This window comes from Natator depressus, chromosome 14 (assembly GCF_965152275.1).
Source record: "Natator depressus isolate rNatDep1 chromosome 14, rNatDep2.hap1, whole genome shotgun sequence".
Lineage (NCBI taxonomy): Eukaryota > Metazoa > Chordata > Testudines > Cheloniidae > Natator > Natator depressus.
In genome coordinates, this window is record NC_134247.1 from 45,471,143 (window position 1) to 45,497,337 (window position 26,195).

The window sequence follows — 26,195 nt, forward strand, 5'->3', positions numbered from 1 at the left end:
TTCCTCTCATTCCCCCTCCCCCGGGTTCAGCTTAGTTCAACGCCTTCCCCGGGTGGGGAAACCCAAACCACAGTAAGTAAAGGGGGTTACCAAAGTGCAAGGTCCACAGGATACTTCCCTCTCTGGTTCTCTCTGGGGCGGGTCCTCCCTACCCTGGGGGGGGGGCGGGCGATGGGGGCGTGCTTTGGGCCGCTAGGTCAGAGTCTTAGGCTCCCCTCTGCTCTGTGCTGCTGGAGCTGTGGGCTGCAGGTCCGCTCACCTCCAGCTCTGCCCCCCAAACGAGCTAATTCCCGGCCTTTTAATGCCTCCGGCAGAGGGAGCATTTGCTGCAGGCGTGGCAGGGCCGGGCTGGCTGAGCCCAGAGTAATCCCTTAGCTCCTTGTTGCCCAGGGTGGGGTTTGTATGCCCCATCACGAGCAGGCCCTCTCTCTCTTTCCTTCCGTGGTTTCTGGAGTGACTCACACTGCGGGACACTTCGGCGCTACCATCAGCCCAACCACAACCATAAGGACGCTCGATGATTAGCCGGGCAATTTTTAATTCCCCATCAGAATCCCCATGGGTTTGCACCTTCACCACACACTCATCCATCCATTACACTTCATTTTCCTTCTGCTCTTTCTCTTGCCACCAAGGCGATGCACGGATAGCGCCATGGATGTGCGTGGCTGCTCTCACAGCAGCTTTCATAGCCGTTTCGATCCAGGCGTGAGGGTGAGCGGTGTATTCTCCTGCAAAATAGACCCGCCCTTCATTCTGAAACAAAGCTTTGGAGTAGTCGACTAACTGGTACGGGGTTAAGGAAACATATGCTCCCATTACAAATTTGTCCAGGCCCCATTTCTTGACCACATGTTCATCACAGACGTTCTGGATATAAGTCTTGGGCAGTTGGTGGACTTCTGCCAGGTCGTCCAATACCACATCAACGCACTTTTCATCACTGAGGGGAACGAAGAATTCAGCTTCATCGTCCCAAGTGTAGGAAGCCAGGATCACCCCCACCCCACTGGAGAAATTGTGGCCGGGGTAGTAGATGAATCTGGAGGGGCGATCAGTGATTGACCTCCCTCTATCGATTCCATCCTTCTCCCAAAACTTTTCCCTGCAGGCCAAAAAAATCTTCACGTCCTTTGAGTAGTGGAGGGAGCGCAGGGCATGGGTCTTGTTGGAGGAAAGAGGGGGAGAAAATTTAATGAGCCGTGCGGCTTTCGCTGTGGTTGTGACAAGGACATAGTCGGCCGTCACTGAGAAGGGGAGCGACGTGTATGGCCTGCGATAAAACACTCTCACTTTTTCATTGTCTTGTAGTATCTTCACCGCTGTGGAGTGAAATAGAATATCCTCGTGCATAGCCTTGTAGAAAGCCTCTGGGAGCTGATCGAATCCCCCCGTGATCTCATCAAAACTGAAAGAAAGGAACCGGGTGGGGGGAGGGGGGATGATGGTAGAAGAATTACAGCTTCCGTCAATAGTTCTCTGAGTGAATATCACAAAAATAATGAGCGGATCTGTAAGGAGCTGCTTAGCTGAAGATATAATTTACCCCTTCCATCCCCTCCTCCCCCAGTGACTACTTCAGTTCCGGCTTCTTTTATTACAGGCAAGTGCCAGGTCTGCAGTAGTTAAGGTTCAGACCAGCTTTCTGTTTAGAGCTTCACTCTTCGACGTGATCTAAATTCTGCATGATTACTAAGATTGCCTTAGAATTAGGTGTGCCTCCTGGGGATGGGGTAGGGGTAGTAATCCCAATTCGGGGTCATTTGGCCAAAGGGTTCCCTTGGTGCAACAGAGAGATGGTCACTATACTCTCGTCAGAAGTTAATTACTGAATTGCATGGGAATTAGAAGCCATAGATAGACACTTTCAGCAATGTTCCCCTTGTTCATCCCTTGTGAAAGTGTCCCCTGCCTTGTATGGCTAGAGAAATATAGTAATGAAACCAGCCCTCTATGACAGTTCAGACCATCGGTGCCTTCTCGAAAGAAGGCAACTGGCCGCACTGATAGATGGATGAGATACATCTATCTGATCCTCATCCTCATTGTATCAGAAGATGGATGGATAGATAGACAGATCCTACCATAGATACATGTTCTTCTCCATATAAAGCAAGTCATTAAAGATACTCTTCTTCTTACCCGTCTTTGAATGCAATATCGTTCATGACAGAGGACAGAAAAGACAGGTGGAAACTACCATCTAAATTCAGCACGTCACCAATCATGTCAATGGCTCCTCTACTTAATTTTCCTTCTTTAATCAAATATTCCTGGTTGGGGAAGAGAGGAAGGGCAGAAAGTGCATGCATATCATATCCACATTGAAACTTGACAGCTGAAGAGAGGAACATAGGAATTATTCAGTACCCATAAGGGTTAGCCAAAGGTCACACCCATAGAGACACAGAGACCCCTTGGCAAACAGTCCCCTGTTCTTTGCAAACATCTCTCAGCTCAGCCCTGACAAACTGAATACACCAAACACATCTTACAAGCTATTTATCTATGAACAGTAACATGGAAGGTATCTGCAGAAAGCTCCCAACTTGTCAAGATTCATAACCGTGGCGAGATGTATGAATGGGTAGTATTTAAGGAATAAAGTATTTATACTGAAAGTATGCTTGATGGACTTGGGGTAAAAATTAGTCCCCAGGGCTACTGTGTCTAGGTGACAACTCATTCAAACCAGAGGGACTTGTTCCCCTCCCTCGGTCAGCCAGGAGGTAATGCAAGGTTCTGTTCCTACCCTGGCCACATCCCAGAACAAATTATCAAAAAAGAGCATTATAACAGGCAGGAGATCGCCCTGGCTATGAATCAAGGCAAAAGACTGTTTCTGTATAAACAGAGTGTCAGGGAAGGCATTCTGGATTCATTCACTGAGAAAACCCCTTAAGGCAGTAGTCCCTGAACTATGGAGGAACATTTGGGGGGCTTGATGGGGCCCAGGCCAGCCCCCATTGGGGGCAGGGAAAGAGCACCACCCAGCCCCACTCTGCCCCCATCTCTGCTCCAACCCCAGCTGAGGCCCTGGCTTCAGCTTCCGGCCCCCAACCATGGCCCGGCCCTGGCCTTAGCCACTGACCACAGCCCGGTTCCCGGCTGCAGCTCATCTCCCAACCACAGTCCCGGGTCTGGCGGTGGCTCTGCTCCTGGCCCTGGCCCCAGTCACAGCTCTGGCCCCGATCCCCGGCTCCCAGCCCCTGACCCTGCTCCCGGCCCTGGCTCCTGGCGGTGGGGGTGGGAGGGTGCAGACAGATTACATTATGGGTAAGGGGAAGCATGACAGAAAAAGTTTGGGGACCACTGCCTGAAGGAGCAGGGGCCTTTCATGAACATTTTGATGCTGGCTCTGGTGAACCCAGACAACTTTGCAACAGACTGAGCTTTGCAGGGGAAGCCCACTTTAGTCTATTGGCAAGGTGACTATTGAGAAGGGTACGCCCAGCTTTGTGGTTTATGCTTTTACGTTCTAGCCATTTGCTTCTCTCACTTTCACCTCAATTCTAGTTAAATACTTATTCTTTCTCAAACAAACCTTCTTTCGGTCTATTATAAGTGCTCACCAGGGCTATGTGGTTTACAGGAGTGGTGGTTTAAAGTAAAACTGGTCAACTGAGGTACACTGCGGAGGAGCTGGGATTTCTGAGTAGCCCGCGGCAGGGACTGGATATCACAGGGGAATGAGTCTCGGGGACTGGGGTTCACGTACTGTTAACCACCCGCAAGGCAAAGCTACGACTGGCACGGCCCAGAGGAGAGAGCTTGAGTGACCGAAAGGCTGGTGGCATCAGGGAGCTGCCATCCAGCTACCCCAGCAAAGACTTCCTCAAGCTGGAGGCAGGGAGAAACAAAGTGACTTAGGCCTTGTCTTCACTACCACGCTTCATCAGTGTGGCAAGATTTAGCGGGCCTGGTGAAGACGCGATAAGTCGATGGGAGAGCGCTTTCCTGTCGACTTCAGTACTCCACCTCAATGAGATGGGGAAGCTACGTGGATGGGAAAGTGTCTCCCGTCAACCTAGTGCAGCATAGACCCGATAGAAATCGATGTCATTTACGTCGACTTAAGTTACGGATCTTAACTAGCGTAATTTAGATCAACTTCCAGTGTTAGTGTAGACAAGGCCTTATTGTCCCAGGTGACTGGAACACCATCCCAAACCTCAGCTACCCTCCTGTGTGATTTGTCAGCTTCCTCATAACCAATCACTGGAGTCGGGCTGATGATCCCCTTCAGGACGCAATCCCTCATCCCTTTTGATTCAGCGGGTGAAATCCTGACCCCAGTGAAATCAACGGGAGCTTTGTCATTGATTTCAGTGCGGGCAGGATTTCATTCCGAGTGTCCATAGCAAGATTTTATTGCCTTTGATTAAACAGCCAGGGTCCAGGTCACACCTCCTACAGCAGTGGTTCTCAACCAGGGGTACACGTATCCCTAGGGGAACGCAGAGGTCTCCAAGGGGCTACATCCACTCATGTAGATCTTTGCCTAGTTTTACAACAGGCTACATAAAAAGCACCAGAGAAGTCAGTGCAAACTAAAATTTCACACAGACCATGACTTGCTTATACCACTCTATAGACTACACACTGCCATGTACGTACAATATTTATATTCCAACTGATTCGTTTTATAATCATATGGTAAAAATGAGAAAGTCAGCAATTTTCCAGTAATAATGTGCTGTGACTCTCGTGTATTTTTAGGTCTGATTTTCTAAGCAAGTGGTTTTTAAGTGAGGTGAAACTTGGGGTACGCAGGTACACAGAGGAAGCGTATCTCATTGAAATAACCATGGATGAGGGCACATAGCTGGATGCCGCTCAGACACCCAGGGTGAGAAGGAGAGATGCCACGTCGGTTACGTAGGAATGGAGGAGGGTCCTGTCTTCGCTGCACAAACACAGGGCAGATGGGAGCACAGAGACCGTTTGCTTTCTACAGACCGATGTCTTGGGTAGGGAGAGGCAAAGAAGATGTGGATCCGTGGCCCTGCCCTCCCCCTTCCACAAAGCAGAGCCCGGAGGACCACAGGGGAAAGTATGCAAGGCCCCATGAGGCAAGCGGGTTTGCTCCACATAGCCAGGAGGGGTAGGAGGATTCAGACGTCCTACCTCCGACCATGGACTGTGTGAACATGGCACAAGAGACTGGAATGCCATATTCAATTACCTTGATGGAAAAGGAGTCATATTTCTCTTTCAAAACTCTGCAGTCTGTTGTCACCTGGGGAGCAACGAAGAAAACAGTGGCTAGTTTCAGAGTCACAGCTCTACCTTTGCAGACTGGTTATTTTCCCTGTTTGCCATGATGTACTTACAGGTGGTATCCTAGTGCCTATGCTCACGGAGGCAGGACATGAAATGACGCGCTCAGGTGAAAAAGCTGTTAACAAGATCTTTTCAATGGGGACATAGGCGTGGACTTCTCCTCTAGCTGGGGGGCGCTTGCCCCCCCCCAGGCTTCACCCCCGCTCCACCCCTTCCACCAAGCCCCTGCCGCTGCCCCGCCTCTTCCCACCTCTTTCCGCCCCCTCCCCTGAGTGTACCCCATCGTCACTCCTCCCGCTCCCTCCAGGAGCCTCCTGCATGCCGCAGAACAGCTGTTCAAGGCAGGTGGGAGGCGCTGGGAGGGAGGGGGAGGAGTTGATCAGCGAGGCTGCCGGTGGGCAGGAGGCACGGAGGGGAGCGGGGAGCTGGCTGCTGGTGCTGTGCTAAGCACCCGCAAACTTTTCTACTTGGGTGCTCCAGCCCTGGAGCACCCACTGAGTCGGTGCCTAGGAATGGGGACAAGGAGGGGTCATTTTTGTTTTCCCTTCCCGCAGTTCTCCAGCTGACTCAGCTGCTTTCACTCAGACTTTTTGAACAATAAAAGAAATAGTTTAAGGCAATGTCTGCAGCCGCACTTTTGTTGGCCAAACTTTTGTCCGTCGGTGGTGTGAAAAAACACCCCTCCTGATGGATAAAAGTTTCACAAACAACAGCGCTGGCCAACAGCTAAACTGGCCAACAGGAGATGCCAAAGAGAGGGGTGGGTCCTCATCCCTACCCCTCCCAGGGCGTACGACGCCTATCTCTGCTTGGGGAGCGCAGCTGTGAAGCCTCTCCTGCAGTCAGGAGCCTAAGGCGGGTCTTGAAATCAACAGCACCAGCCTCGTCGCGTTTCCCAGGGGTTTGGGTACTCACCGAGCTTCTGGGAAACCTCCGGTGCAAGCCTTCCCTCTAGCTGATCAGCAGTGGGGATTTGAACAGGGGTCTGTTCCTCTCAGTTGAGCTACGGCGCCCTCTCTGGTGACGCATTCACCCATGTGTACATTGCTAGGACTTCGGGGGCCGTTTCCCATGGTTCTCTGAGCCGCTCTACGATTCTGTCCCAGAACTTGTTTGTATTTCTGGGCCCCCGGGGGTGGGGATTGTGGGAAGGCATTGGAGGACTATCAGGACTCCAGGGTTTTAGCTTGCACCTTCACTGCACACGCTGAGTTGCCTACTAGCTCTAGTGAACACAGACCCTTAGCTGGAGCACCCACGGGAAAAAATTAGCGGGTGCTTAGCACCCGCCAGCAGTCAGCTGCCACCCCCTACAGCCCAGCACCTCCGGCCTGCTGGTGGGTCCAGCTGATCAACTCCTCCCCCTCCCTCCCAGGGCCTCCGGCCTGCTGTGGTCAGCTGTTCCATAGCGTGCAGAAGGGGCTGCGGGAGAGGGGGAGGAGTGGGGACAGGGTGCGCTTGGGAGAGGGGCCGGACCTGGGTGGGAAGAGGTGCAGAAGAGGTAGGGTGGGGCCTGTGGTGGAGCAGGGGTGGGACCTTGGGGGAAGGGGTTGAGCTGGGTTTGAGCACGCCCAGGGAAAGGAGGAAGCCAGCGCCCGTGCCCTCAAGCCATGCCAGCTAGCCTGGGTTGAAAGGACCACTTAAGTAGAGCGAGATGGTTTTGTGTGTGGATGAAACAGGGTTTAGGACCAAAATCTAACTTGGAAGTGAAGACCTACCTACAGTACAGGAGTCCATTCCACAACACACATACCGTATCCAGTGTCTGGTCATAAAGTTCACTGGCAGATTTCCCCCTCTCTGTGGGAAGCACAGGGTATTGCAAGATATCAGGGTTTCGGTCAACATCTTCAGATCTTGCCCTGACGTTGTTAACCAAATACCAGGCATTGTCGTTAGTGTTATAGAATGGGTTCAGTTTAAGTTTGAATTTGGTAATATATTCACGCACAATCCTAAAGAAAAGAGAAGGAGTAAAAAGAGAAAAATTCCAAAATGAGAGAGAATGTTATATGCTCATATATAGTCCCGAGCATGAATGGTTCCATCCTACCTAGGTAAATTACATTATTTTTGTGTCATATGACTCCAAATCCATATTTTACCAAATCCACATTCAAGCCTGTTTTGCAGTAGATGAAAAATGTGGATAACTATTTCAATAACGATTATAAATATGTTCAGAATAAAACTTTTAGTTAAATGTGTCATGAAACATTTTGCTCAAACTGAAACAACAAAATGCACTAAAGAATTTACTTTTGAAAAAATGACATTGGGCATTTGGGCTGGTGGAGTAGCTCGCCATAACTCAACCCACCCTTCACTTCTGCCCACCCAGTCCCATCCCAGCTTTGCAGGAAGAGTTACAGCTCCACAGAGATTTCAGTTCATGCACACAGACTGACTATTTCATGCAATGCAATTAGTCCACATAAGGAAGCAAGGGGAGATTTTAACCTACTCAAATTTAAGGCTTCAAAGATTTTTTTTTCTTGGAATTATCATAAAAGTCTTTAAAACGGGGCTTTCACGGTTCTGAACAAGGTTGGTGGGTGAGGAGGGCGAACTGTGTCTTACCGGTGGTCTCTTGGCAAACGCATGGCTCCCAGCTCCGCATACCAATCGTTTCTTCGATAGGTCAAGATACGTCCTCCCACGCGGTTGCTGGCTTCCAGAATCAGGACCTAGGGGCAAAACGCAAGTCATGATTTTCAATCCCTTGCTGGTACCTAGTAGCTGTAGGTAGGGCTTGATTTATCCCACATCCCTTCTTTTGTAAATGGCCATCAAAGAAAGAACATTAATGTTTTATCGAAGTAATTTCAGATGATATGTAAGCATACAGGACTTGATTCAGAAAAGCAGGTACACATATGCTCAACTTGAATTTCAACTTCATAAGACTTAAGCATCGGCCAAAGTTAAGCATGTTCTCAAGCATGCTTCCAGAATCGGGCTGTATTCCTGCATTGGGTACTCAAGGAACACATTCCAGTATGGAAGTTTTCATAACAACAGCGATTTTTGCATTCATTATTAATGCCAGATTTTCAGGGAGGGAGGTTTTAAACCAACAACATCAACTAAGCACTTCAAATATAGAATCATAGAATATCAGGGTTGGAAGGGACCTTAGGAGGTCATCTAGTCCAACCCCCTGCTCAATCCCCAATTAAATCATCCCAGCCAGGGCTTCGTCAAGCCTGACCTTAAAAACTTCTAAGGAAGGAGATTCCACCACCTCCCTAGGTAACGCATTCCAGTGTTTCACCACCCTCCTAGTGAAAAAGTTTTTTCGAATATCCAACCTAAACCTCCCCCACTGCAACTTGAGACCATTACTCCTTGTCCTGTCATCCGCTACCACTGAGAACAGTCTAGATCCATCCTCTTTGGAACCCCCTTTCAGGTAGTTGAAAGCAGCTATCAAATCCCCCCTCATTCTTCTCTTCTGTAGACTAAACAATCCCAGTTCCCTCAGCCTCTCCTCATAAGTCATGTGTTCCAGTCCCCTAATCATTTTTGTTGTCCCCCGCTGGACTCTCTCCAATTGTGTATATAAATACACAAGCTCTCTCCATTGACTTTTCCAGACTCGGGGGCTGTAGTTCCTGGGTGGTTTTGAGAAGGGGGCGTAGAGGATGTTTAGGCAACCTATAGGGATAATGGATTTTGGTCTTTCCCATGGCCCAAGACAGTAGCTCTTTCTATGGAAAAACAAAACAAAACACGAACAAACAAGCAAATGAGTAAGAGTGAAAATTAAAGGTGTTATGGGTTAGTTAATATCAGTTTTCACAGGTAGAGAATTTTGTCAGAAATATGGGAACTGTTCTTGGAACATTTACTTGATGACTCACCATTTCCATAAAAGCTAGTGATTCGAATTTTTTTAGCTTCATCATTATGTTTCATATAGCTATGTTATTATCACACTAATAACCTCAACCTCAAGGCAATGAACATGTTGTCTGGAAATCAAAATAATAGATTTCTTTCTTTCTTTCTTTCTTTCTTTCTTTCTTTCTTTCTTTCTTTCGCAATTCACTCAGTTTACTTAAGTTCACATCGTTTTGTTTTTCAGCATTGTTTACTCTATCACAGAGCTGGGCAAACTACGGCCCGCATGCCGGATCTGGCCCCTCGGGGCTTTGGATCCGGCCCGAGGGATGGCCCCCATGGCGCCGCGGGCCCCGCGCTGCTCTCAGAAGCGGCCGGCACCATGTCCCTGCGGCCCCCGGGCGGGGGAGCAGAGGGCTCCGTGCATTGCCCTCGCCTCCGGGCACCGCCCCCCGCAGCTCCCATTGGCCGGGAACGGGGAACAGTGGCCAATGGGAGCTTCGGGGGAGGCACCTGGAGGCGTGGCAAGGGGAGCGTACGCGGAGCCCTCCACCCCCTCTCCCCCAGGGGCCGCAGCGCTTCCTGGAGCGGTGCGGTGTGGGGCCAGGGCAGGCTCCCTGCCAGCCTGCCCTGGCCACCCCGGAGCTGCTTTAGGTAAGCGGCGCCGGGCCAGAGCCCGAACCCCTCCTGCACCCCCACCCCCCAACTCCCTGCCCTAAGCCCCCTGCCTGCACCCTGCACCCCTCCTGCACCCCAACCCCCTACCCCGAGCCCCCTGCTGCACCTCGCACCCCTCCTGCACCCCAACCCCCTGCCCTGAGCCCCCTCCTGCACTCCGCACCCCTCCTCTGCTCCAATCCCTTGCCCTGAGCCCCTTCCTGCACACCGCACCCCCTCCCACACCCGGCACTCCCTCCCACACCCCAACCCCCTGCCCCGGCCCTGCATACAATTTCCTCACCCAGATGTGGCCCTCGGCCCAAAAAGTTCCTATCCAAAAGGAATGATAAGACTATTTCAGAGGAAAACTGCCTCCCTGGCCTGTCTCTGGCTCCTCTTGGTCATTATAATTACCTCGCAACCAGCATCCTTCAGCAGTTTGGCAGCAGTGAGTCCGCTGATTCCTGCCCCGACAATCACCACCTTCTTTGAACAATACGCTTTTTCCAACCCATTTTTGGCAATAGCCACCAGTTCTTCGTAGTCAGAGTCCATAAAGCATTTTTCCCACTCCTTCAGTTTGCGAGCGAGACCCTCCGAGCTCAGGACTGCTACAAGGAGGAAGAGCTGAAGAAATACTAGAACAGAGATGCAAAGAAAACACCCATGTTGAAGCAAACTCACTCTCTGAGACCATGCAGCTCAGTAACATCATTGACATGCTACTCCTCATCTCTAGGAAGAGGCTACCAACCTCAAATGCAGAGCACTGTTATATTAACAAACCAGGAATGTTATTACGATCCAATACAATCAGCATATAAACCCAGAGAAGGGAAGTCCGTTCTCAAATCCTCTCACAGTTCATGCATTCTTATAAACTGTAAAATATAAGAACGGCCATACTGGGTCAGACCAATAGTCCCTCTAGCCCAGTGTCCTGTCTACCAACAGTGGCTGGTACCACACATGGCCCACCACCCAGTCTACCATTGAGGGTCTTGGGCCCCACAGATTCACTTAGATCTTGTGCATACCACAAGGATGTGATGATTTTGGGGGCCAGCCATCAGCTGAGGGAATGGTGCAGGAGAAATTCATCTACTGTGGACAATATGACTGAACAAGGTCTTCAAGATTTAACTTCGTGAGGTGAATTGAGGAACCTAACCAGAGTCTGTGCTTGATGCCATTAAAAAAACCTCAGTTCTGCTTTTGCTTTCCACAATTCAAGATAAGGTTTTTGTTTTTCAAAATGGAAAGCTGTGATTCCCCCTCTCGATGACCGCGAAGCAGCTCTGTGTCCTGTGGAGTGTAGTTACGGAAGGATCACACAAAGAAATACGTGGTGCATGAGGTCACCAGTCCCCTAACCCCTTACAGCTTTAAAATTCAAATCAACACTCAAAACTCTGTCTGGAAGTTCACGGGCAGCCAGTGCCGCTTTCAAAGCAAGATTATTATGGTGTTCTCAATGGAAAGCTCCTTCCAAGTGAGCACCCACATTTTCCACTAGTATCAGTTTCTGACTGGTCTAAACTGAAGGTGACAAAGGCATGGAAGTCCCACATTTCACAGCAATGGTGACTCTGCTCAGCAAAAGCAGATGAAAAAATATATTAATCTGGGCTATAACTCCATCCTGAGCATCCACCAGCACTCTTGGACCTAACCAAACCCCTATATTGAGTTTCTAATGGTGTCCAGCCCCACCAGGAGACAAAAGGTCTACATGGAAGGATGTTCCCTGCTGCTTTTGTCTCACCCTTTTGAGCTTCCTTTATCTCCCTTTCCTGCTTGATGACTCTGTTGACTGCTTCAATGCAAATTAAGCAGCGCACACAATCCTCTGTTTGAGACGGAGCTGTTCGCCCACCTCAGTTTGGGACATGAGTTAATAACACCATACAGTGGACCCTTATAACTGCATGACAATGTTGCCACACATATGTTATCAGGACAATATTAATCATCAGATTATGAGTTTTCAACTGATACCTTACAAAACATATTTGGTACAAAAATGATTACCATAGTGTGGAGGGTGTGGACACAGGGCTACATCCTGTCACAAATCCTGTTACACTTTTTAATAACATAAGAACTAGGGGTCACCAAATGAAATGAATAGGCAGCAGGTTTAAAACAAACAAAAGGCAGTATTTCTTCACACAGTGCGTAGTCAACCTGTGGAACTCCTTGCCAGAGGATGTTGTGAAGGCCAAGACTATAACAGGGTTCAAAAAAGAACTAGATAAATTCATGGAGGATAGGTCCATTAATGGCTATTAGCCAGGCTGGGCAGGGATGGTGTCCTAAGCCTCTGTTTGCCAGACGCTGGGAATGAGCAACAGGGAATGGATCACTTGATGATTACCTGTTATGTTCACTCCCTCTGGGGCACCTGGCATTAGCCACTGTCAGAAGACAGGACACTGGGCTAGATGGAACATTGCTCTGACCCAGTGTGGCCGTTCTTACGTTCTAAATAACTATCCCATGAAACCAAAAATGGTACAGGGTCACCACAGCCATAAACACCCATGTAACGTGTTTTTAATGACAGTGTTGGAACGGTTAGCAAAAAGCAAAACCAGGAAGGACTGGGTTAAAGCCATCGATCCTCTTGACAATTATTATGTTCTCCTTACTCTGCAATTATCCATATCTTCAGAGGTGCTATGCTCAGATTGCCACCGGGAAGCATGGGCTGGAGGATTGCCACCACACCTGTGTATTGGCAGGGACACTGAAGGGGATAGTGCATCTTGACCTTTAGCAGCATGATCTTGTTATTCCCACAGTACATATGTTTCTTTTGTTAAAAGGTGGGGGGGGTGAGGGGGGGCATGGACTCCTGGCCCTCCTGTTTCTGGCACCAGTGCACCACACCCAACTGTGGCCGTGTGTGACATTGTGCTTCAGTTTTCCTCATGTCTTTTATGGGCCTATTTTGTCTGTAGGAGTGGCCTGACCTTCCATCCATGACGCTTTCAAATGCCTGACCCCATCCAGGACCACAGCATCCTTTAGCACATGGCTCCTCAACCTTTCTTCTGAGGCCCCCCTGACAGGCTATAAAAACTCCACGGCCCACCTGTGCCAAAACAACTGTTTTCCTGCCTATAAAAGGCAGGGCCAGCGTTAGGGGGTAGCAAGCAGGGCGAGGGTCCCGGGCCCCACGCCACAGGTGCCCAGCATAGCGAAGTTACTTGGGCTTCGGCTCCAGCCCTGAGCAGCTGGGCTTGGGTTTGGGGCCCGAGTGGCAGGACTTGGCTTCAGCTTTCTGCCCTGGGCCCCAGTGAATCTAACACCAGTCCTGCTTGGCAGACCCCTGAAACCTGCTCGTGGCCCCGAACGGGGCTGTGGACCCCCCACCTGAGAACTGCTGATTTAACAAGTCCAACAGAAATATAAAAATAACGACATCTTCGGCCTCAGCTGGCCACCCCTCTCCTTTGCAGGCGGGACCCAGCTACCATGCCCATCTGACCTCAGTCTCCGGTGCTTCACTCCACCCCACGGTCTAGCCCTGGCTCAATTCTCCCCACCTTCCCAGGGTTTTGCAGGAAAGCTGTCATCCCTCAATGGCTCCAGAGAGCCACTCAGGTATCAGGCTCACCTTAGGGGCATCCTGTTTGCTTCTTAGTCCCTTAAACCTTCTATCAGATGCAGAGAGAGGGAACTCACTACATCCTCCCTCCTAGGTCTCCTTCCCCAGCTGACCTCAGCCATGGAACCACAGGGCTCTCCTGGTGGGAGAGGTGTAAGGACGCCCATGTGAGCTGGAAATGGTCACTAGGCATTCATTTTTCTTGACTTGTTTCAGCTGTTAACAACCAGAATGTATCCAATCCTCTGTTTTTACTTAAAATGTATTTTTAAAAGAAAATTCAAAATTTCCCATCAATGTTTTTGTTTAGACCTAAGGTCAATTTTCGGGGGAAAAAATTATTCTTCAAATGACATATTTTGACCCGCGTTAAAATTCACTTCGTTTTCCAGAAACATGCTTTGAATCAGCTATCTTCAAAGAAAGGACAGACCACGTCCTATTCATGGAGCCCTTCCAACAATAAAAGGACGTGACAGCAGTCATAGAATCAAAGAATTGTAGGACTGGAAGGGACCTCGAGAGGTCATCTAGTCCAGTCCCCTGCACTCAAGGCAGGAGTAGGTATTATCGAGACCATCCCTGACAGGTGTTTGTCCAACCTGCTCTTAAAAATCTGCAATGATGGAGATTCCACAACCTCCTTAGGCAATTTATTCCCGTGCTTAACCACCCTGACAGTTAGGAAGTTGTCTAACCTAAACCTCCCTTGCTGTAATTTAAGCCCATGGCTTCTTGTCAGTTAAGAAGAACAATTTTTCTCCCTCCTCCTTGTAACAGCCTTTTATGTACTTGAAAACACTTCTCATGTCCCCTCTCCGTCTTCTCTTCTCCAGACTAAACAAACCCCATTTTTTCAATCTTCCTTCATAGGTCATGTTTTCTAGACCTTTAAATGCAGGATAATTCAGGACTGTGAAATATACAATTTAACTGTAACAGGGGCAGGTGAAAAGAGTCAGCGAAGGTATAATGAATAATAATAATAATAATTAATAAAAATCTTCATTTCTCTTCCATCCACATTTCCAAACGGACATGGGACAAGAAATAAACAGGGCATCCAACATATACTGTGAGGAAAAACAGCCTGCAGGTGGGAGCGCCCTTGCCATGGTAACTCAAGGGAACAATTCCTAAGAACCCCTGCCAAGAATTTCAGCAGCATCCGTACTTTGATTTTTGAGTCAATGTATTTAAAATCTCCAAGGCTTTTCTGGTGTATTGAAATAAATATGTTCAGCACTGACTTATGACACTGTTGTCCCTTCTCTTGGAGAACATATCATTTGCTCTCTTAACATTTTAACTGAATCTAATCACCAAGCCACAGCCAAGGGAAGTGCAGAGCTGCCACACCTGCGTCCCACAGTAAAATTGATTTACTGTGTGACTGAGGCCAAGTGCAACCGAAAATACCACACTGCTGTTCGTTTCCTCCTACATGCACACTGAAAGAGGCGTAGAGGGTTCCGGGAGAAGCTCAGTTGAAAGTGAGGAAGAAAAAGACAAACAGAGAAAGACGATAAGAGAGAGAGAAAAATGTGAAACAAGAAAGCCCATTGATCCAGTAAGATGTGCCCAAAGGAACAATGTATTCCATCGCTCTGAAAAAGTTCAAAGAGAAGTTTCACTCACAGAACCTGTCCATTTCAGATGGTGGGTGAAGTCATGCAGTTGACCTCTTATTTTATACCCACCTTTTATATAGACTGACTGATAAATATCCTAGCAGGAACTGCTGACTCTGTGTCTAGTGAAACAGGGAGATGGCTGTCACATGGTCTTATGGGACCTCCTCCTGTGATGTGCTCATAGCCTGCGGGTTACTCTGAGTTGCGTCACCTCCATCCAGGCACACAGGACTTGGGAGCAAAGGAATTGTGGTAGTAGACTCTGTCCCATCTATCTTCCTCCACACCCTGCTGAATCTGGCAGCCTCCTAGTCTTTCCTGGAAACCACCCCAAATTTCCCTCCGTATCCTCATGAGCCCATATCCTCTCTCCTGTTGAAGCTGTTCCCCGGTGGAAAAAAAATAATTTAAGAAGTCATTGGCACAGAAGGACTGGATGCTGGGTCTCCCACATCAACGCTTTAACCACTAGGCAACGGAGTCATTCTCAGGCTTGTTTTCTTTCTCTGGCCCAATGGTTCTTTCAATAGTTAACAACAGTGGGTGCTTTGTTTCGGAGGCACAAGTTGAAATCTGTATTTCCTGGGTTTCAAAACATTTGAAATTTGATTTTATTTGTAGAAAGAATGAGGAGTACTTGTGGCACCTTAGAGACTAACAAATTTATTTGAGCATAAGCTTTCGTGGGCTATAGCCCACTTCATCAGATGCATGTAGTGGAAAATACAGTAGGAAGATATATATATATACAGAGAACATGAAAAAACGGGGGTTCCCAGACCAATCGATTAAGGTGGGCTATTATCAGCAGGAGAAAAAAAACTTTTGTAGTGATAATCAGGATGGCGCATTTCAAACAATAGACAAGAAGGTGTGAGTAACAGTAGGGGGAGAATTAGCATGGGGAAGTAGCTTTTAGTTAGTGTAATGACTCATCCACTCCCAGTCTTTATTCAAGCCTAATTTAATAGTGTCCAGTTTGCAGATTAATTCCAGTTTGGCTGTTTCTCGCTGAAGTCTGTTTTTGAAATTTTTTTGTTGAATAATTGCGACTTTTAGCTAGGCATGCTGGTAGCACAGGGCCTGAGGAGGGAGTCTACATAACCAGACAATCCTGCTGTCAGGGTGCCAATGCCTGAGATGAAGGGGCGTCCAGGATTTCCGGGTTTATGGATCTTGGGTCGCAGATAGAAGACCCCTGGTCGGGGCTCTAGGGGTGTGTCTGTGCAGATTTGTTCTTGTGCTTTTTCAGGGAGTTTCTTGAGCAGATGCTGTAGTTTCTTTTGGTAACCCGCAGTGGGATCAGAGGGTAATGGCCTGTAGAATGTGGTGTTGGAGACCTGCCTGGCAGCCTCTTGTTCATATTCCGACCTATTCATGATGATGACAGCACCTCCTTTGTCAGCCTTTTTGATTATGATGTCTGAGCTGTTCCTGAGGCTGTGGATGGCGTTGTGGTCTGCCCGGCTGAGGTTATGGGGCAAGTGATGCTGCTTTTCCACAATTTCAGCCCGTGCACGTCAGCGGAAGCACTCTATGTAGAAGTCCAGTCTGTTGTTTCGACCTTCAGGAGGAGTCCACCCAGAATCCTTCTTTTTGTAGTGTTGGTCGGAAGGTCTCTGTGGGTTAGTATGTTGTTCAGAGGTGTGTTGGAAATATTCCTTGAGTCGGAGACGTCGAAAGTAGGATTCTAGGTCACCACAGAACGGTATCATGTTCGTGTACCATGATACCGTTCTGTGGTGACCTAGAATCCTACTTTTTGTGTGATCTGAGCAGCCCCATTACTGTGGCTCTGGTTTCCTTGAGACCCAGCTAGAGCACACAGCCTATCCCATGGTCAATGTACTGAAGGTTGCATGCTACAGGGCCAGATTCCCCAGCTGGTGTGAATCCGTTTTAGCCCCACTGGAGTCACCGGGCCAGTCCTCTAGCTGAGGCAGATAAGCAGAGCTCTGGTGGAGTCAATGGGGCCAGATCCCAAGCTGGGGGGATTCTGTGTTGCTTCACTGAATGGCGGTATGATTTCCCTGAATCTTAAAGTGCTGGAAAGTCTGGGATGCTTTGCTCTCTCCCTGTTAGCAAGGGGTGTTACTGACCAGCTAGACGAGGCATAGAAACCTCTGCAAAGCAAACTCCTCAGCAGCGAACAAGGTTGTTTCTGAGCGAAGAGAGTCCGTGCTTTATGTCTTGGCACAATTCTATATGAGCAATGGGCCAGTGATTGTGATCATGTTTCCTTTCCTGCCCGAAGACAGAGGAGATTTCCTGGGTAGGACGTGAACATTGATGGTTGAGCTGAAAGAAAAACACCAGTAGGAGAACACTTCAACCTCTCTGGCCACTCAGTAAAAGATTTAAGGGTGGCAATTTTGCAACAGAAAAGCTTCAAAAAGAGACTCCAACGAGAAACTGATGAGCTTGAATTGATATGCAAACTAGATACCATTAACTTGGGCTTGAATAGAGACTGGGAGTGTCTGGGTCATTACACATATTGAATCTATTTCCCCATGTTAAGTATCCTCACACCTTCTTGTCAACTGTCTAAATGGGCCATCTTGATTATCACTCCAAAAGGTTTCTTTTCTCCTGCTGATAATACCTCATCTTAATTAATTAGCCTCTTACAGTTTGTATGGCAACTTCCACATTCTCTGTATGTGTGTATATATCTATCTTCTTACTATATATTCCATTCTATGCATCCAATGAAGTGGGCTGTAGCCCACGAAAGCTTATGCTCTAATATATTTGTTAGTCTCTAAGGTGCCACAAGTCCTCCTGTTCTTTATTCGATAATGCAGTATCTAAGATCTCGAAATCAAGATTAGAATGAGTCCAAATTCTCCCATCCGAGCTGTTAATTGATGAAAAACTGGGTATTTGATTAACTGAAATTTTTCACGGCCAGTGCCTGTTGAGTTTTTGTTGACAGATGCTGAAAGATTTTCAGTCTTTTGATAAAATGTCAACATTTTCCCGGATCGGCGCGTAGTGAATGATCTATCAGAGATTGATTTATCGCGTCTCATCTAGACGCGATAAATCAATCCCCGAACACGCTCCCTGTCGACTACAGAACTCCAGCTCGCGAGAGGCGGAAGCGGAGTCGACGGGGGAGCGGCAGCAGTCGACTTGCCGCCGTCCTCACGGCCAGGTAACTCGACCTAAGATACGCCAAGTTGCATACCTTAGGTGGACACACCCCTCCCCAGTGTAGACCAAGGCTCAGACAGATGAGTACATGGTAGATTTTTCTAAGACGTGTTGTTATTGCTCCATCTCCTGTGTGTTCATCTCTTCAAAAACATGTTTCCTCACGCTTGCTTCTTCCTTTCTCTCATCCTTTTCCAGTCTGCTAAAAGGACCAGCAAAGAAATGGTTAATGCTGGCATTCAATGTGCCACAATTACACTTAAGAGTTAACACTTCTTGAAATTAACAGAAATTACTCGATTTCAAAGCCTATTGGCTGGAAACTCCCCCCAGCCAGGACTCCAAAGAGAGGAAGAGCTGAACAAATGCTACAGCTGGTCACGGGCTATTGCAATGGGTCCGTTGGTACCACCTTCCCCTGCCCCGCACGGCACAGAACGATCTCCGCTCTTCTCAGAAACCCTCACAGTGTCTTACTTAAATAGACGGAGCCACAATAATTCTGAGACGCTGACACAGTGTCCATCTCCTCTGCCCTGTCAGCAGTTGGCACAGGACCAGCGACACCAGGCCCATGTGATCTCTGGGTAATGCCCAGCAGAGGTGGCTGGGCAGAGAAATGGAAGTGTGCGATACCCCTGAGCCTGCTTCCGCCTGCTCAGACTCAGAGGTAACCCAGGCTGGGGCAGGCTGAGACTCGGGGGTATCACAGAGAGCTGGGAGGGAGCAGAGACTCCAGCCATCCCCAGGCACCGGGTGAGCCCCTCGGGGGTCCATTGCAGAGTGGTGCCGTCACAATAGCCCTGAGGCTGCTGGAATTACACTGGGGGTCGACACAGCCCCCCTCCCCCGGTCTGGTCCCAAGAGCAAAGCTGCCGTGGCCCCGTTTTCCCTTCTCAGCTGCACGGAGCAGATGCTGGCGGCCTGAGCAACCAGCCCCGAGAGTTTATCTTGGCACCATTTGTATGTCACTGCTGGGCAGCTGTTCACGCACGGGGGTGCTGAGAATCACCCAGCCTCGTGTTCACAGACAGCTAAATGGGTGAGGGGGCGCAGCCCATGCCCGTCCCACCCACGTGCAAATCCAGCTGTTCCCTTGATAGCCTGGGACAGACAAACAGCCCAGCACGCTGAGCCAGGGCCCGTGGCTTGCGGGAGGACACAGACACCAGGGGCTTCATCAGGGGGTCAGAGAATGACCCCCCGGCCACAGGACCGGCACTTTATTAAGGCCTCGCAATCCAAGAGCTGTGACAAAGGGCAGTTTCCTGTCATATCCTGGATTAACCGTCCTGAATGAAATAAAACCACATTGAACTCAGTTTCATACCTTTGGGGGGCTTTATATGTAAAATTCAATTGTCGGTGTGTTATTGTAGGGCTGTACGTAACTGTTCTGGGAGGTGACCTAATCTCGGGGTAACATTCGGAACCTCAAAGAACAGTTTGGGACAGTGCCGTGTGTAGGGGGTTTCCTAGGCGGTACCTGGGAGGCCTTGCAAAGCCAGGTCCTGGGGAGAAAAGCCCCATTGTCAGCTGGTTACCTGCACCTGGGAACTCCAGATTGAAGAGCCCTGAACTGTGTAAAGGCCGGACTGACCTTTTCCTGAGGGCTCCAGTTCTGAGCTGAGGCTGCTGTGAACTTGTGACCAGAACAGAGCCCCCTTTGTGGGGCTGAAGGGTGAATCCTCTCCCAGCGCCCATGATGGGGTGAGTCCTGGTGAGCTTACTTGAAAATGAAGCTGAGCTCATAATGAAACCCTGGGGGAATGGATCCCCAGGGGCGTTACTCCTGTGGGGAGACAGATCCACGGGTGTCCCATGGCCACCTTTCACTTTGTTACAACATCACATGGTCCACTGCTCCCCAGAGAGAGACCAACCATCGCAAACTGCAGTGACCCTCCGGCTGCCAGTTATCTCCCACACCCATGGTAGGTCAGGCTCTGAGCTGGGTCTGGGGTCTCCCTGGCAGTGCTGAGGCAGATCTGAAGACACCATTCACGGTTAATCATCTCACAACAAGTGGTTATCGCAATATGAGAAAATGAGATCGAACCAATATCAGTCCCTACACCTGCTTTTGAATACACACCTCATTTCCTGTTTCAGAGGAACAGCCATATTAGTCTGTATTCGCAAAAAGAAGAGGAGTACTGGTGGCACCTTAGAGACTAACCAATTTATTTGAGAGTTGCATCTTGCATCCGATGAAGTGGGCTGTAGCTCACGAAAGCTCATGCTCAGATAAATTGGTTAGTCTCTAAGGTGCCACAAGTACTCCTTTTCTTTTTGCAATTTATTTGAGCATTTCCTGTCATTTTACAACCGTTCGCTGTGTTTTTCAATAGGATTCTCCCCTGCCACTGTGTAAAAGACCCACACAAAACTGGGAAACTGACTAACTAGATGAAAGAAGCCACGTGAAAGATGAAGACTGACTATACAGGGTTGTACTTTCATAAGTTTATAGAGTCACAGATTTTAAAGGTCGAAGGGAACAGTATTGCTCATCTAGCCTGACCTGCATCACCAAGACCAAAGAAACTCACCAAAAGATTCAGCCATCAGGCCCATGGCATGTGCTTGAACCAGACTGTGTTTTCTAGAAAGACCAATCCAGCCTTGGTGCAAAGACTCCACGTGAGGGAGAATCAACCTCGTCCTGGGGGAAGCTGTTCCAATGGTTAATCACCCGCCCGCGAAAACACTGGGCCTTATTTCCTATTTGAATTTGTCCCGCTGCAATGTCCAGCCCTGAATCTCATTCAGCCTTCGTCTGTGAGAGTAAAGAGTCGTCTGCTCTCCGAAGCCTTCTCCTCGTGTAGAGACTTATAGACAAACACCTCCCATGTGCCAGGTTAGTGCCCCAACCACTGGGTATAAATGAGGGCCCTGGCATCCCCGCCTCCTCCAGTGACTTAGTAACTGACACCTAAGTCCTGTGGAGAATCTAGCCCCCAATTTTATTTTTTGGCCTAAATGATTTGATGAATTCACAAAGAGTTTTGGGTGACCCAAAACTGTGTTTTGGGTAGAATACACAATACAGTCAGATAATTGCCCCCAGTTTTGTTCTTTAGTCTGTTGTTCTTCTCCATGAATGCATTTCATTGTGATCTGTGTTTACACCCCTTTATATAATAGCTAGTTATTGGCACTGTAATAATGTCACGCTGTCATGCTAGTGATGCATGGAAAATAAATGTCACAGTTGCCCATTAATGCACTGATTGTCCTCAGCATCCTACCCAGGAATGAACCAGATCTGGTGGTACTGATTAAGAGTTGCCAGAGATTGACAATGTTCCCCATTCAGTGGTGAGAAAGCCGGAGCCAGCCGGGCTGCAGTCTTATCTCTGTATCAGTGTGCGGGGCCTGATTTACACCACTGTGTGGTCATTTACACCAGTGCAAAATGCTTCCAAATCCCAACATTCGATACTCGCCTTGCACTAGTGTCAGTGACTGCATGAGGGGCAGGACCCAGGAGAAACAGGCTGATAGCCTTTGACTGGGTGGAGAGGACACATTTCTGTGACAACACATTCTGGTCATTTCTAGCAATGGAAGGACTAAGAACTCTGTGAGTTCATTTCCTGGAATGGAGCCTCTGTTGTTTATGTGGATCCCAGAGCAGCTTGTTAAAAAATGAATCCCTCCTGATCCACATTAACAAAGATGTCCCCAGTCTCATTATATGGCCTCATCACTATGGTATCTGAGCACCTCACAATCATGAATCTATTTATACTCATAAACACCCCTGTGAGGTACACCCCGGCTGGTACACCCAGATGAAATTTTTGGCCAACATTTTTTGGTGTTCCTGAGAATTTTCACCGGATCGGTAGAAATTTTTCAGTTGCTTTATAACTAAAAAAAAAAAAGGAGTTTGGCTGCTGAAAATGGAAACATTTTTGGTTTTTAATGAAACTCCCCCAAAATCTTGTCAAAGGTGAAATTTTCTCGCAGAAACATCTGTCTTGAAATGAAACGTGTTGACCAGCTCTGCTCTGCAGTGACTCCTGAGTTATGAAATGTCTGGATTTAGAGCTAACACAACCACCTCTTCAGTTGAGGAGCTTCCCCTGACAATGGGATTTGGCAAGAAACCATGAAGTAACTCCTCTCTTTGGCAACTGCTGAGGCCTCCAGACCCCTGGGGCTTCAGTTCAACCCTGCCCTGGCTCAGTTTACACAGAGAAAATTGCATTTGACTATCCCATGACCCTAACGAATAAAAAGGCCGTCGGTCAGCCAGATGGGACATTTCCCTTCTTCAGTTTGGATATACTGCTGCCTAAATCATTTCCAACTCTTCTTTAAAGACTTCCGCAGGGAAATCATTATTATTACTAAACAAAGCATCAAAAAGCCTCTAGGTTGGGCCCCACTGTGCTAGACGCTGCACAAAAATACCGCTACGCTGGGAGATGCTGATGGATGCCATCAAGTGAGTCTTTGCTCCTAGGACAGTCGCAGACCTCGTCAGAGTCCATGGGTGGCTAAGCACTCGCTGTCCGACACAATGGAAGGAGCAATTAAACCCCTGTTCTGTAGTAAAGGCAGCTGGAGACAATGGAGGGATCATCCAAGGCACATGGCAGGGCAGAGCTAAGCCATGTGGGCCGAGAGGTTTCCCTGACTGCAAATGCAGGGGCTAGGAGACTGGTTTGCAGTCTGTGTGCATTACAGGCAGGAAGCCAGGGGAAGCAATTGTGAGCATGGCCCTGAGATGGAGCAAAGAGACTGAGCTTTTTGGGCACAGAGCTCAATGGAGGGGCAGACTTAGGGATTTCTGAGCAAGTACAAGGCCTGTGGTTATTTGTTTCTGTTGTGTTCTTCTGAAATACAAGAAATTACACCAAAAATAGACCTGACTCATGTCACCGATTTCTCATTCTAATGGAAACAACCCTGCAAGGCCCTGAATATGGGCAAACTGCTCAGGCCAAAGGAGCAATAATTGTAATAGACTCCTAAATGATCCCAGACACAGTTCTGAGTCAGAGGATGTCCTGTGGTACCGAAGGCCATTCCTCTTGAGTGGATTCAAATTTGTCACCGTGCCCACAATTCACAGTGTGAAACTGAATATATCTGTGCAGTTACCTGCTGTGGTTTCTGTCTTATCTCAGAGGGCTACGGGGAGCAAAGATTTCAGATGCTTTCCATTCTCAGTTAGATCAACGTCCATTATGAGCAAGGGAGGTGTGAAAGCCCCGGAATGTTTTACAATCGCTCAGTGTCAATGTCCTGAACCTTGACCACTGACTGTGGGCTGCGAACCACCACCTGGAACCTGAGGGCTGTTTCCGCCCCAGCTGAGCTCTCTCAGAGCATGTGGGACGTCCATGGGCGTGGAGATGCTGTGCTGGATTCTTGGTTAGGATCCGTCCATCCCCGTCGCTCCAATCAGGTGGCACAAGGGATCCGGATTCTGGCCGGAAATGGCCTGCGGAGAATTGCCCTGGTGGTGTAAAGCAGGAGGTGCTGGGTTACTATGCTGACAGCCTGCTCCTTCCACCGCTGATGCAAGGGGCATGTCAGGGGTGTGGAACACCACTCTGTTGATCCCCCGCATTCGTTGGATCTCCTGGCATAAGCTAGAGTATTGTTATGTGGAGACAGGAACAGACATGGCCCGAAGAGCTTAGCTGACACAGAGAAGACAGACAAAGGAAGGAGCCTTGTTCCCATTTTACAGCTGGGGAAACTGAGGCACAGAGCCTTGCCCCAGGTCACCCAAGAACTCAGTGGCAGAGCCGTGAATTGAAATGTGATCTCCTGATCCCCAGCCCATTGGCTCAATCACAAGACCAACCTTCACCCTGGACCTGTGCAGAACCGCACCCCCCCCCATGTTAGGGCAGTGAGAATTTTCTCTAGCCCAGGGAGTTTGAATGCATTTTAAGAACCTGTGGAAACCTGAGGCTTTGGTTACTGCAGAGCCTTTCTCAGCCCACTAGCCCCTGCCAGGGTAGCTGGATCGTTCGTGCTGACACATGGGTTCTGTCTGCCCTGCCCTCTTCCTTGTCGAAGTCACTTACACTTGTGCAAAGTGAGACTGACACATTCCCAAAGCAGAATCTCCCCTCACCCTCTGTGCACAGGTGTCACCCAGGCCTGATTCTCCATCACAATCAGGTTGCTTTGTGACAGTTTTCAGAGTAGCAGCCGTGTTAGTCTGTATCTGCAAAAAGAACAGGAGGACTTGTGGCACCTTAGAGATGAACAAATTCATTTGAGCATAAGCTTTTGTGAGCTACAGCTCACTTCATCGGATGCATTCAGTGGAAAATACAGTGGGGGGATTTATATACACAGAGAACATGAAACAATGGGTGTTACCATACACACTGTAACGAGGGTGATCAGGAAAGGTGAGCTATTACCAGCAGGAGAGCGGCCGGGGGGGGCGGGTAAGGGGCGGGACCTTTTGTCGTGATAATCAAGGTGGGCCATTTCCAGCAGTTGACAAGAACATCTGAGGAACAGCGGGGGGGTGGGGCCGAATAAAGAAGGGGAAATAGTTTTACTTGGTGTAATGACCCATCCACTCCCAGTCTTTATTCAAGCCTAAGTTAATTGTATCCAGTTTGCAAATTAATTCCAATTCAGCAGTCTCTCGTTGGAGTCTGTTTTTGTTGAAGAAGTTTTTGAAGTTTTTTTTGTTGAAGAATTGCAATTTTTAGGTCTGTAATCGAGTGACCAGAGAGACTGAAGTTTCAGAGTAGCAGCCGTGTTAGTCTGTATTCGCAAAAAGAAAAGGAGGACTTGTAGCATCTTAGAGACTAACAGATTTATTTGAGCATCTCCAACTGGTTTTTGAATGTTATAATTCTTGACCTCTGATTTGTGTCCATTTATTCTTTTACATAGAGACTGTCCGGTTTGGCCAATGTACATGGCAGAGGGGCATTGCTGGCACATGATGGCATATATCACATTGGTGGATGTGCAGGTGAACGAGCCTCTGATAGTGTGGCTGATGTGATTAGGCCCTATGATGGTGTCCCCTGAATAAATATGTGGACACAGTTGGCAACGGGCTTTGTTGCAAGGATTGGTTCCTGGGTTAGTGTTTTTGTTGTGTGGTGTGTGGTTGCTGGTGAGTATTTGCTTCAGGTCGCTTTGTGCTGCTCTGGAAGTGTAAACGCACCTTAAAATGGATGCAAACAGCCCCCTGGAAACTCCCTATGCAAGGGATCTCTGTGGCTGGTGTGGAGCTTTTGTAAAGACCTTGCAAACACTCTGCTCCCAGGCCCCCCAATACGGGGTGGATTGGGGGTGTGGCCAGAGCACACTGTGCTATGGCTTTAGCCCATGCTGCCCAGGGCTCATGGGGAGCAGAATGAAATTAGAGCAGCCCTGAGGCTGCTCTAAATTCTGCTGAGGGCTGGACAGGGCCCTGCAGAGTCCCAGAACACGGGGAGCACAAAGGCAGCCTCTTCATTTGTTGAACCTACCTTATTGATTGACTGCACCGTGTTGATTCCCAACCACAGGGACTATGTGACTGAGAGCCAGGCCCCATGTACTTCTTCTGAGGGAGGGGAAACTGTGACAAGCAGTGTTAATCATGGGGAGCTGGCTACACTGTATGTCCGCAACCAGACGCTCTTGTTTCCCGTCTGTTCAGATAAGACCCTCTCACTAGATGCTTTGCTTGTTCTGGGAAATTCACCCGTTGATGGTGACAGATGCAACTGCCTGCATTGCTCAGACACGTTATCCGGCCTGTGCACATTTCCTACTGTGGGCAAAGCCGCAGGGACAGCGAATGTTCTTTTCTACCCTCCCTTGGTCCTGATCTCAAACCAGCCCCAGGCCAGATCCCCACTTTGTGTCAATCGGCCATAGCTCCATTGGTGTCAACGGACAGTAGGTCCAATTTACACCTGCTGATGACATGGCAGGTTGTTTGCTAGTTTGTCAATGGGCCGTTGCAAACTTAACTAACAAAAGGTTTCAAATGACTTGAGGCCTAGAACGAATCC

At 48.7% G+C, this 26,195-nt stretch overlaps 1 protein-coding gene across 1 annotated transcript; it reads right to left on the reverse strand.

Moving 5' to 3' along the window:
- Positions 1-360: 360 nt before the first annotated feature.
- Positions 361-23,462, reverse strand: LOC141997941 (L-amino-acid oxidase-like). The gene is made up of 8 exons (XM_074970515.1): positions 23,308-23,462; positions 18,227-18,394; positions 10,201-10,424; positions 7,864-7,970; positions 7,037-7,238; positions 5,186-5,239; positions 2,143-2,273; positions 361-1,408 (listed from the first exon to the last, which is right to left on the reverse strand). Exons 3-8 carry the CDS (start codon positions 10,339-10,341, stop codon positions 595-597), a joined length of 1,449 nt encoding a protein of 482 aa, XP_074826616.1. The 5' UTR covers positions 10,342-10,424; positions 18,227-18,394; positions 23,308-23,462; the 3' UTR covers positions 361-594.
- Positions 23,463-26,195: the final 2,733 nt, after the last annotated feature.

Excerpts from the sequence above, each read along its gene's own strand:
- LOC141997941 (XM_074970515.1), bottom strand. The coding sequence starts at position 10,341 with ATGGACTCTGACTACGAAGAACTGGTGGCTATTGCCAAAAATGGGTTG. Across the intron at positions 7,971-10,200 it reads TGAAGGATGCTGGTTGCGAG|GTCCTGATTCTGGAAGCCAG; the intron begins GTAATTATAATG and ends TTTTGCCCCTAG. Across the intron at positions 1,409-2,142 it reads GATATTGCATTCAAAGACGG|TTTTGATGAGATCACGGGGG; the intron begins GTAAGAAGAAGA and ends CCTTTCTTTCAG.